This window comes from Vulpes lagopus, chromosome 2, assembly GCF_018345385.1.
Source record: "Vulpes lagopus strain Blue_001 chromosome 2, ASM1834538v1, whole genome shotgun sequence".
Classification (NCBI taxonomy): Eukaryota; Metazoa; Chordata; class Mammalia; order Carnivora; family Canidae; genus Vulpes; species Vulpes lagopus.
This window is the reverse complement of record NC_054825.1, coordinates 144,697,360-144,709,935: the sequence shown is the minus strand read 5'-3', so window position 1 is coordinate 144,709,935 and position 12,576 is coordinate 144,697,360. Positions and strand designations below refer to the sequence as shown.

At 38.2% G+C, this 12,576-nt stretch overlaps 1 protein-coding gene across 1 annotated transcript in view; it reads left to right on the top strand.

Moving 5' to 3' along the window:
* Window positions 1-902: 902 nt before the first annotated feature.
* C2H9orf135 (chromosome 2 C9orf135 homolog) overlaps window positions 903-12,576 on the top strand; it is an 88,741-nt gene continuing 77,067 nt past the window's right edge. Inside the window, exon 1 of the mRNA XM_041733432.1 lies at window positions 903-1,054. Within this exon, the coding sequence (XP_041589366.1) occupies window positions 903-1,054 (152 nt within the window). The remainder of the gene's footprint in view (window positions 1,055-12,576) is intronic.

The window sequence follows — 12,576 nt, the reverse complement described above, 5'->3', positions numbered from 1 at the left end:
CATTTCTTGAAGGCAGTGCCAGAGGTGATCTTTTTGAAATCTCCTTGTCGCATATTAAACAATAACCTAATTATGTGATGAATTGGTGTTGTCATAAAATGTCAAATGTGAAAATGAGAACCCGCAGGTCTCCGGTTGCTGAATGCCCTGGAGCCTTGAGCTGTACCTGGAGGTTGGGTCTTTCAGTGTTACAGTCTGAAGGCACCTCAGATTCTTATATCTACCTTGCCCCCTCCTCGGTCCCATCCTCTACTTTGTTTTTTTCAGGAAGAAACTCGTGTTCACAAAGGTTGAGAAAGTAGCTGAAACCAGGACCAGTAAGGGCTTCTTCATCTTTTTGGCTTTTTGCTGGTTTTTTGGCTCATTTGCTGAAAGATTCTGTTCCTCCTCATCAGAAAATCTACATTTGGGGTTGGAAGGATCTTCTCTTGCTCCCTTTTGGTTAAATGTATATGCTTGTATGTAGAAGGTGTGGTGGCAACAGGTGATGGAAGGTAAAAAGAACTTCTGCAAGGACAGCGGGGGCAGACCTGCTGTGGGCTGGTCCCCTTAGCCCTTAACTGACCCGCCGGTCCCCCTTAATTCCGCCGGCCCCTGGGAGGATGAGGCTGGTGGGCGGGCGAAGAAGTCCAGATCCCTGGAGGCCGAGGACGTCCCTCCCAACCTCTCTGTAGGCGGGTCGGTCTCCTCGTTGCATTCTGGGAAGTGTAGTTTCTAAGTTGTCTTGGCAACCCGGGCAGTTAGGTTTGAGGGATCCGCCCCTCTGCGGGCCCCGCCCCCTCCATTGACCCCGCCCCAGGTTGCTCAGGAGATGAGAGACGCCGAATCCTGGTGAGTGTTGGCGTGGGGAGCAGAATAGGTTCAGAAAGAGATCCTCCGAGGTCTGAATGTGGCCGTCCTCGATGGAGGGTTTTGACAGCTCCTGCCCAGACTGGTGCAGCAGTAGGCAACACTGGTTTGAACTCGGACCCACGGACTTGCTGGAGCGCAAGGGCTCCCTCAGCCTCCGCTCCCATCACAAGAAGTACTCGAAACCCGTGTTGGTGTATTCTTGGTGAGCGAGCTCTTTGCAGTTCCTGGCTGCTGGGGGGAAGGAATGGGGGAGGAGAGGAAAGGAGAGTAATAGGGTGTAAGGTGGAGAGGATGGAATAAACAGAGAAGACAGTGAAAGGAGAGGAAGAGAAGAGTGGAGAAAGGAAAAAGGAAGAGGTGAGAAAAAAAAGATGAGACAAGTGAGAGAACTGGGAGAGGAGACAAGGGAGAGAAAAAAAAGGGAAAGATCTTCAAAGGAGAGATAAAGAGACTGGGAGTGAGGAAGAGCTAGGAAAGCCTCCAAGAGCAGCGCCCCAGATGCACTGCGACCTGCTACAGCCAACTACCTGTCCACCAGCGGTCATAGAGCACCCACGTGGAGGATGGAGTTGAGAGCGTTTGCAGAGGCCTGGAAACCACATTTCTGAGATAACTCATAAAAGGAAGGGTCCATTAGGGAACAGCAGGAGGGAGATGAGTTGATTTGTCTAAATCCTCCTTGATCCCATTCATTTATGTAGTATATGTGAACCCTACAGTTTCTGTCTTGCAAACTTTCTACAGCCTACCCACTTTCCTACAAGCCCCCTCCCCCTACCTTTACTTCTCATCTCTGAAACTGACTCTGTGCCTATTTTGAACTCAAAATGAGAGGCTAGATAGATTGGGAAGTAGAAAATCCTCTTTTATCTTCATACAGGGGTTACCGCATAGACCTCAAGCAAAACACTGAGCTTTTCCATGACTTTGTTACTCTATAAAGATGTAGGTCATAATATAAATTGCTATTAGAAATTACTGTTGAAGACAAAGACCTTTTTCAAGTGGGCAATGTTTCTGCTCTCTTCTGCCCTACCATGACTTTTGGACATCGTTGACGTCAATAACAAGATCACAGAAGAACATGCATGAGAAGGAGATAAGGAATTTGGTGGGGGAGAAGTGTGGTCTAACACAGAAAGTTATTCTGGTCATTGATGAAAATGTAGATAGTTCTTATGGTGTTGGTTTTAGAAAGAACGTTTGGGAATAGGAGGAAATAAATTCGATTCAACAAACATTCATGTGTCATGCACTTTGCTATGTGTTGGAGACACAGAGACAGATAAAGTAGACTCAATGAATTAATTTATCCAAAGCATTTAACAGCATGTCTGGACATAGTACACAGTCAATAATGTATGGTGGCTAATATTAATTTTTTAGGATAATATAATGGTTAAACATTTGGACTCTAGGTTTGAATATCAATTCTGCAGCATGTGATATGGCAAGTCACATAACTGCTCTAGGCTTCTGTTTCTGCAACTGTAAAATGGAGATGATAGGATTATCGTAAGATTAAACACGGCATTGTATGTGAAGCCTGGCACATAGTAAGCACAATAAAGGTTATGTAGATGTATTGGGACATGGTCATGGACCTCAAGGAATTTCATAGATCTGTAAAGGAGAATGCCAGTAAATTCAGTGTAATTTGATTTGTGCAAAACAGAGATGAGTATAAGAAGCAAAGATAGCATCAAGAGGAGGTTTGTGTATGTGTATGGTTTCCTGAGCAGGGTTTAGGAGGAAGAATAGGAGCTCCATAGATGAACAAAAGAGAACATTTCCCTCATAGGGAAGTGCAATGGCATAGTAAGAAGCAAACTCATAGGGAAATAGAAATAGTTCTCTAGAGTGTGATTATAGTTGATCCTCATTATTTGCAGATTCTGTATTTGTGAATTTGCCTACTTGCTAAAATGTATTTATAACCCCAAATCAATACTCAGGCAATTTAATGGTCATTTATGGATATGTGCAGAGAGGCAAAGTTTTTTAGTCACTCCTCACCCTCACACCTCCCTCAACACTCCCAGTTGAGATCAGATGAAGTGACAACTCTGCCTTCTTATTTCAGCTCTCATACTGTAACAAGTGTTTCCCCCCCCCCATGATCTATTTAGCATTTTTATTCTTTTTGTTGGTGATTTCATTGTTAATATAGCCCTTATACTGCTGGAGTGCTATCTAGTGTTCTGCACAAGAAGGCTGTGATGTGCCTTGTGGAGAAAATATGTGTCACACAAGCTTCATTCAGTAGTTACGAGTTACAGTGCTGTTGGCTGTGACTTTAATGTGAATGAATCAGCAGAAGATATTAAATAACATATTTAAACAGAAACATACATAAAACCGGGCTATATATTGATTGGTTGATGAAAATGTGAACAGAAGCTACAGGAACCTACTCTTTTATTTCTCCTAGGAGCAATGGTTCAGTATTTGCTAGTTATTTGTGACAATTTTATAGGACATAACAACTTAAACAATGAGAAATACTTGTATTTCTTTGAGCGGGCTGTACCGTTGGCATCCTTGCTTCCCTTCCATATCCAACCAGTCACCAAGATCTGTCTTAAAAAAAAAAACTACATAAAGTTCAATTATATACATTTCCAAATGAATAATCTGGTCAACTATTTTGTTTTTATGTATTCTGGTCATAATTGTTTGTTTTCTATTGACTTATTATATATTAAAACTCTTACTAAATTTTAATCTTTTATGAGCGATTTTTATTTAACTGATGAATACTTACTATCTATGATATACCATTCGAGTGGCCTCTCAGCTGAGTATTTTGATCAATTAAGTGACTGTACCTCTAGGTTTGCGAAGTAGAATATGTAACTGGGAAAAATTCTGATTTAACCTCTGCTTATAGAGTTTAAACATTTGTATGATTTCTGTGTTTCTCTTTATGTTGCAGGTAATACAAGTCTGTCTGACTTCACATAATAAAACAGTTGTATATACAAGAGACCTGATAAAGTGATATGCCCAGAATGGTTGTTAAAAGTATCTCTGGCTCATTACTAGACATTGCTTAGCCACCATATCTTCCTTGCAGCTGGAGTGATAGACACAGCCATATCATCTGCATCACACTGACGCTTTTGAGTGAGAGAGGCCTTTTCTAGAAATTATTTTTCTCTGTTCATTCCTATAGCATTTACGGAGCTATGTTATTAGATGATTTCATGAGAAATTTTGAGTTTGGGGGCAATCTCTTGGGATATCTTCCCATTCGTTGGAATAACGGAATACTAAGAACCGGAACAACTAGATTTGCCCTTAATAAATTTTCTGATGTGAGGCTACTTCTTATATTTTTAATGTATGTATTTTAACTCATCTCTTCATTGCCCAAATCAACATCAGGTAATAAATGATGATAACTTGAAGCCCAAAAATTCATTCAAGTCTCCATGGAGACAGTTCATGCTCTGGTCTCCATGGTGACACCTAGAGTTTTAAGAGCGCAGGTTAATTTTATGTATATTTCAATTACTTTTCTCCACTATCTAAGCCCTAATTAAAGAGCCTGGGCATTTTACTCTTCCTTTCCTCACCCCCTTCCCTTTAATAAGAAAACAGGAGAAAGGAAGAAAGGAAGAAAAATAAAATGCAGTGTTAATCGTGGGGCAGGGAAGTTCAGTATTACAGATTTCTACAGGAAAACATTTGGGTTGGAGAAAGAAATTAAAGAGCTTTCTGTGATGCTCTTCAGACTTACACTCTATTGTATTTAGACTCCACAGTCACAGGAGAACCCGCTTCCAAGGCCACAAAATAACATTAGTGTACTTACAAAGAAAATAGAGATGCGTTTTCCAATTTGCTGTATCATTCTTCCTGAATTTAATCAGAAACTTTCTCAGGGACTAACCTGGCAGTATTTGGAGTCCTTCACATGACTCCAGGCCCTGTGCTAGAGTGACACAGACCTTCTCTAGCCATCATCCTTCTCCTCATATCTCCAATACACAGTCACAAAACAGGACAAAAAGGTAAACCGGAAAACCTTTAGTAACCACACAGTGCAGCCTGCCTCTTTTTTGAAATCCATAAATGCTTCCCTGCCACTAAGCCACCATCTGCCTACTTTCAACAGCTCAGGTCCTCAACCGAATGCTTATTAACTCCTATTTTATGTACATTTTAAATAAGTTTGGTTATGTGGTTTCCATGCACACAACATAAACTTTGGAGAGAAGAGAGAAGAGCCCTTAAAGAGGCTTTTTTTTTGGTTAATAATGAGAAATAAGAAGAGCAAGCCTCAGGGCAAGGGGTAAGAACACAGTGGGTACTCAATTAATGTTCATCAGAGAAATGAACAAATGAGCAGATAGAACAAACACACACAGAAACCCAAAAGGCACTGGGATAGACCCTCTGTTTAATACTTTAAAAAGGCCCAGAGTAAAAGTCTACAAGATAGCATAAATTCATAGTAAAACCAGAGTCGATTCTCACAGCCATGACCCTGATGTAACAGGACGACATGGAAGCATGTTTGCTCACCTCTGTATAAGTGAACTTAGAGGGCGTATAATGTACTCTTCAGATCTGAATGGTGAAGAATTTAAAATTGGGAGCTAAACTTGTCCTCTTTCTACTTGCAGTACATAACTTACCAAGGACTGACAGATACTAAGAAGATTTTGAGTTTATATAGGGACAAATGAATTTATACTTTAAAGAGGTATTTTTATTTCTTAACTCATGCTTAAAAAAACAGTTCTAAATTATAATATCATGTGACCATTTGAGGTGATGTAATAGTAGACCAATGACATGCAAATATATTCACCATCAAGTGGTTAGCAGAATTAGAAATTTGCACACAACTCAGATGCATATATAAAATTTATTTTCTAAAATTGATCCCCATGGATTTTCAGTTGTTAGTTACCAGGAAAAAATTCAAACTTGCCAATGAAAGGGTATCTGTCTCTTCAAGTTTTAACAGCTTGTTTTAATTTAAAATAGTCTCTTTCAGAATGGCGCCCACTATTTTTGAGTCGTTTGTCCTCTACACTCTCCTTTCCCCAGCAGCATCTGTGTTGTGTGTGTGTGTGTGAGGAACTGAGATTTATGTTATTTTGGTGGTGGGGAGTGAAGCCCCCAGGTTATGTGTGGGTTCTTGTTCTTGCTCACCTAATCCTTTGTCCAATGTCTTGGACCTGCTTCTGGCGAATTCATGACTAATCCACTTTGTTGAGGATGAACTGCTTATAGACTTAGTTCCACTTTGGCTCTTGCTAGCCCTATGGATCCCCACGTCATACTTATCCTCCCCATGCTCCTGACTTAGGCTCGTCACCCTGTAGCCACTGTGGTAGGGGCCCCTCATTCCTCAACACACCAGCCCTGTAGCTGGCATTCTCACAGGTTCCATCAAATACCCTATGCAGAGTGTGTCACACTGTGGTTTGCCCAAGAGAGTTTACTCCCATTGGCCTGGGAATTATCTAGAGCCATTTCTTTCACTTTCTAAAGTGATTTGCTCATAAAGATAAATTGTAAGGTCACCCTATCTGAGCTATGTTTGGAAGCTTTTGGGTCTTGTGAATAGGAAGAAATTTAGACCTTTTATTTCTCCACAATGACTTTCAAGAAAAAGATCTCACTTAGTACTTGGAAATTCCATTTTATTAGTCAGAAGTTAATCAGCCATGCTTTATTTCCCTTCATATTCCTGTCAAAACAATCCTAAATCCTTCCAAGACAGATGTGGATGCCTCTGATTTATTAGAGCAAAGGTTATTTTACAGAGTTAAGCAAAGAAAACTGAAAAGATGAATATTTGCCAATTCAATCTCACTCTAAGTAAAAAAAAGAACCAGGATTTAATGAATTCCTTTATTAAAGGTATATATTCATATGCACTGAAAAGTGATTGAAAGGACATTCACCATATAACACAAAATATTTATTACTCCATAGGTACATTTGTGCATTATTTGTCTTTTCTTTTTTCCTCTTTGCCATTTCTACATTCTCTATAATGAACATGTATTATCCTCATAATAGGAATAAAGTAAAGTTACTTTTAAAAATTTGATGTCATTTGCTACAGCTCTTCCCCTGAAGCAAACATTCTCTAAATGATCGGAATGTAGACACAGTGCTTCATCTCTTTTAGAGTCTGAGTCACTCTTCATGGTTTATTATGAGTCTTTTTAAAATATCTTTTTAATTGCTAGTTTTATATTGGGTAAAAAGGATGATGTTATTCACATTCATTCGGATTAACCACCCTTTCATTCTTGTCTCTGTTCTATAATGGTAGCTTCTATGCCACAGTTATTTTTAATCTAGCCCTACATTCTTGTTCCTCAACATACGCACATACCCACAAATGATTTTGAATGTAGTAGTTTTGGGGAAAACACCTTATTTTCTATTTTTAAGATGAAATCCAGGACACACTGCATCCTTTTGCCCTGACTGAATTTTTCTTTCAGTGCTATTCTCCTTTATGAAATTCCAATCAAATTCTCTTCCTGAAAACTAGTGGTTATAGAATTCTTGTGCCTTGACCTCTATGTGAAGTTTTGCTTAACTTAACTGATGGCCAAAATAAAACATCTTGCAAGTTTTGCTTGCAAGATGAACCCTTGTAAGGTAGAGTATTATGGGACAGATGTTTCCACATGTGCATGCACTTGGGTTAGGAAAGATCATTGCAGTATACAAGTACCTCTGCGTGATCCTACTCTCTACTTACTCTTGGGACCATGTCCACCTGGGCCATAGAAGCCACCAAAGATCACATCATAGGTAAGGGTGTGGGGCATGGGGGAGAAGATAAGAAGATTGTGGGGCCTACTGACATTTTGATAAGATGAGGTTCAGTCTGTGGACACTGTGATACCCAGGCTCAGGGCTCAAGCTTTTGTTGTTGTTGTTGTTGTTGTTGCTGCTGTTGTTACATAAGCTCCCTGCCCAGTGTGGAGGTCAGCATGGGGCTTGAACTCACCACCCTGAGATCAAGACCTGAGCTGAGATCAAGAATTGGTCACTTAGCCAACTGGGCCATCCAGATGCCATGGGTTCAAGTTTTTTAAAGCACTACGCCTAATATTATTAGATAAACTACTCTGAATTGGCCAGGGAAGCCACCTATTGGTACTATTGTCTGTGTGTACTGGTCAGACTCTTTTTTTGATTCCAAGTCACAGATACTTACCTTGCACTAGCCTGAGGAAGGAAGAGAATGAATCAGCTCATTATATTCATAGAATGGTTGATTACGAGATGAGAAGGAAGATAAGGGTGCAGCTACACCTTAGGAATAACTGGAATAAAAAATGCTAATGCAACCAGGTCTTGTTTAATTTCTCCTCTCTCCTCCTCTTTGTGTGTTTGCTTCATCTTGTCATTGAAAACTATGGAAAACATGGTTGCTGCAGTTCTGGTATTTGTATCATATCTTTATCCTACAAAAAAAGGAAAAAGGTTGGTTTTAAGATATTTTCAGTTCTGCATTCAAAATTTCAGGTTAGATGTGCATTCTTGGGCCAGGTATCTATTTGGGGTCATCCAAAGAGTCAAGGTTAGGTGGAAATATGTCAACTCTCCAGCAACCATGGGATAAGATAGTTATACCCAGGAGAAAGTAGTGCTGAACTCAAAATCCTATAGGTATCTACTATATTCCATTCTATCCTAAAGATATCTATCTGCTATATCCTATAGATTGCTACTTCATGGAGAATGAATTCCATGTTCCAAACACCCAATTTTATAGCAAAAGTTTAGAATATACACATTAATATATTAAGGATTTCCTGCATTGGCTGTTATTTTTACTTTAAACTTTCACCACTCCACCCAACTGGCACTTAACACAATGCACTTTAAAAAATTGATCTATGGTATAATGGACAGAAAATATAAATCTCTGTTGACATTAAATATATTTTTACAATGCTTTGAAAAAGTTCTGAGTAGATTTGAATATTGTATTACTGTTTTTGCTAGACACTAATCTTTTACTACTGTTTATCTTATTTCATTTTTAAATACAATTACATTTTAATTGTTATTAGTCATACTGTATTTTCTTTATTTTAACTTAACTAAGTTTTGATGTATTAACCATTAATTGGCAGAAGAAATATATGTTTCTTTAGTAAGATGCTAGATCCCCAATCAGATTGTCGTAGGTTCAATCAAATGGAAGAATTAACATATTATTTATTTATTGCAAAGAACAAAGAATTTAGCTTTCTTTTATAGAAAATGGTAGGAAGAAGGGATCTGCCTTTGGCACAAGTCATGATCCCGGAGTCCTAGAATAGAGCCCTGTATCCAGCTCCCTGCTTAGTGGGGAGCTTGCTTCTCCCTCTCCCACTGCCCCTCCCCACTGCTGGTGCTCTTTCACTCTCTCTCTCAGCCAAATGAATAAATAAAATCTTAAAAAAAACCACATTAAATTAAAAAAAAGAAAGTGGTAGGAAGAATATTTTGAAATTAAAATGTATGAATGACTCGTCAGATTTTTTTAAACACTTGGAAAACTACTGAGATACTCAAGCAGGAGCCAGAAGCATTAAATCAGCTTTTTAAAAAAATGACCTAAAAATATCTTTATTTCTAAATAGCTCTTTTTTTGAATAGCATTTGTTTATAAATATATATTTGTTATTAAACCACTGCTATGTTGCAGGCACTCTACTAAGTCTGGGATTTGACAGTGAGGTCAAGATTACTTATCAGATCAGAGTGGTGAAGTTCTGACCAGGCAAATACCATGCACTGTGTTACATGGCAGGATTAGGGTAAACAGGATGTCCTGGGAACATCCAAGAGGAGTACTTAGGCCTACTAAAAGGGGCACATTAGTTAGTTGTCAAGTGAAAGCATTACTAGCCCTTCCACAGGAGTGTTTGGTAATAGGTGCGGCCATTTTTTATTGCATAATTACCAGTCCCTAGTGATGTCAAGTACGTGATTACAAGAATTGTGACTTTTAGTTCTAGGGAGGATCACATTATCTTAATAGCATTTTACCATCTGTCCAGATAATACTTAAGTTATGTATCCATAAACCTATAGCCAGATGGATGGAGACAACAGAGCTAATATATATCTAAAGCCAACACATTCAGGTTGACTAATTTACATATGGTCATTCATAGGAAGGGTATAAAAAGGAAAACTAATAGATCATCACAGAAAAGGAATTCTCTATTTATTGTTGTATAATATTTCTGAGCTTTCAGAGCTTAGTGGCACCTGTTATCATTGTAGAGGTGCATACCAACAAAGCAACCAAAATTTCATTGAAGGCAGTTTCCTATTGGTTAACATATTGTGGCCTATCTAGACCTCAAAAGAAGTATATATATATTATGTGATTTATTAGAGAAATCTAGTCTGGATAGATTGTATGTTTTTTTAATTGTTATATATGTTAAACAATCCTTTTTTTTTTTTTTTTAAGATTTACTGATTTATATGAGAGAGAGAGCAAGGGGAGGGACAGAGGGAGAGAGAGAAAGAATCTCAAGCAACTCCTCACTAAGCATGGAGACTGATGTGACGCTAGATTTTGTGACCCTGAGATCATGAGCTGAAATCAAGAGTCAGTTGCTTAACTGACTAAGCCACTCAGGCTCCCCTATCTGTTAAATAACCTTATAATAAATATAAATACTTTGGAAAAGCTGCTTGTGGTTTTTTACACTTACATTGAAATGAGTGCATGAATGTAACGAGATTCACTCTAGATCTTATGACCCTATCCATGCCCTTCTACCTCTGACATCTGAGTAATTCAAGGCATGTCGAACATCCTGCTAGACATCAAGGTGCAAATAAGAAATCTTCCACACCAAAATCATCTGGGCATGATACTGTTTGATGGATAACCTCTTTTATTCTTTGACACCTTTCTCTGTTTCTTCTTTGGACATTGTTTATTTAGACTTTCTGTCTCTACCGAGGACAATTTTGGGTAAATTGCTTTTCATAGAAAGTTATGTGTGTTACCTAGCTTTCCAAATATATTTGCATAGAGTTATGGAAAGTAGCCTTTAATGCTTTGAAAAATTTTTTTCTATTTTGGTTATTCCTGTTCTTAACCTTATTAAGATATAATTCACTCTACATATCATCATTTAAAGGTATATAATTAAATGGCTTTCGGTATATTGACCAAGTTGTATGCCTATCAACACAGTTGATTTTAGAACATTTTAATTAACAACAGAAGAAATCCTTTTCCTTTTAGTTGTTAATCCTAAATCCCCTCAACCCTCAAGCTCTAAGAACCACTGACCCAGTTTCTGTCTCCGTGAATTTGCCTATTCTGGACATTTCATATGAATGGAATATAATAATATTATGTTCCTATGTGTCTGGCTTCTTTCACTTGGCATAATGTTTTCAAGTTTCACCCATACTGTAGCAAGTATCAGTACTTTATTTCTTGTTATTGCCTAATGATATTCCACAGTGTGGATATTATATCTCTCGACTCTATTTATATCTCTCCTGCTCCTTTTCTTGATTTTTTTAGATGTATCTATTTTGCTTTCTTATTCAGTTATTCTGTTTTCTATCTTATTTAATTCTGCATTTAGCTGCTCTTCTATCTTGAATTGCTGTATTGTTCTGGATTCTTTTGGCTTGCTTGTTCTTTTAGATGTTATACTTATTTTCATTGTTTCATTTTTATTGATATAAGTACTTAAAGCTTAGAATTTTTTTCTGGGTACTACTATAGCTATATTCTATGGACTCCTGTAAGTGATATTTCAATTTATTGGTATTTTTTAGAAATTCAACAATTTAAGTTTGTATTTATTTTTGATCTTTGAAGTATTTAAGTATGTTCAGATTGAAGAAGGATATCTTTAAAAACGTGTTAATAAGTTTTCAGTTTTATTGAATTGTCATATCTTTCAAACATATTAAAAATATTTTTCTTAATTTTTATAAAAGTTCCATGTGCCCTTCAAATTGTATTTAAGCAGGTCACCAAATACTGGCTTCACACTTCATGTGCAGTATGTTCACCTATTTATCCAGGGATGATGACCCAATTCTAACCACTCACTGGCCAAAATTTCAAGGTCTCCACATGTTAAGCTATTGTCTCTCTCTACTAAGTCTAGTGGTAGCTCTACTTGATTCAAAAAACCATAAAGGAAAAGAAAAAATTTTTCTGCTCTGAATACACAATGATGGGATGGGGACAGGATAACTGTAATAAGCACTCTTGCTCAGAAAAAGGAAGGATGGAAGTGACAGGGCTGTCATTTGTCCACATTCATTCTGAAGTCCTGTCAGGTACACATTGTTAGTGAGCCCTACACTGGTGTCAGGAATGTTCTTGGTTGGACCCCAATTCTGTTTTCTGGAAGTAGCTTCCCTTTCCCATTGTTCTCTGTGGTCCTTGGCTGTGCCTTGTGTGTGATCTTTTCTATTCTTCTCCTTGGCCACATATGCAATGGACGTTGTCGACTATGCCCTCCTATGAACTGTTTGGCTCTCTCAGTTCATTTCCTGTTTCCAAAAGTTTGGGGGCCAAAGAATATATTTATTTGGAAGATTTATTTATTTATTTTAGATGGAGAGACAGCATGAAGGGGGAGGAGCAGAAGGAGAGAGCAGAATGTCAAGCAGACCCCCCACTTAGTGCAGAGCTTGACACAGGGCTCGGTGCCACAACCCATGAGATCATGACCTAAGCCAAGCCAAGAG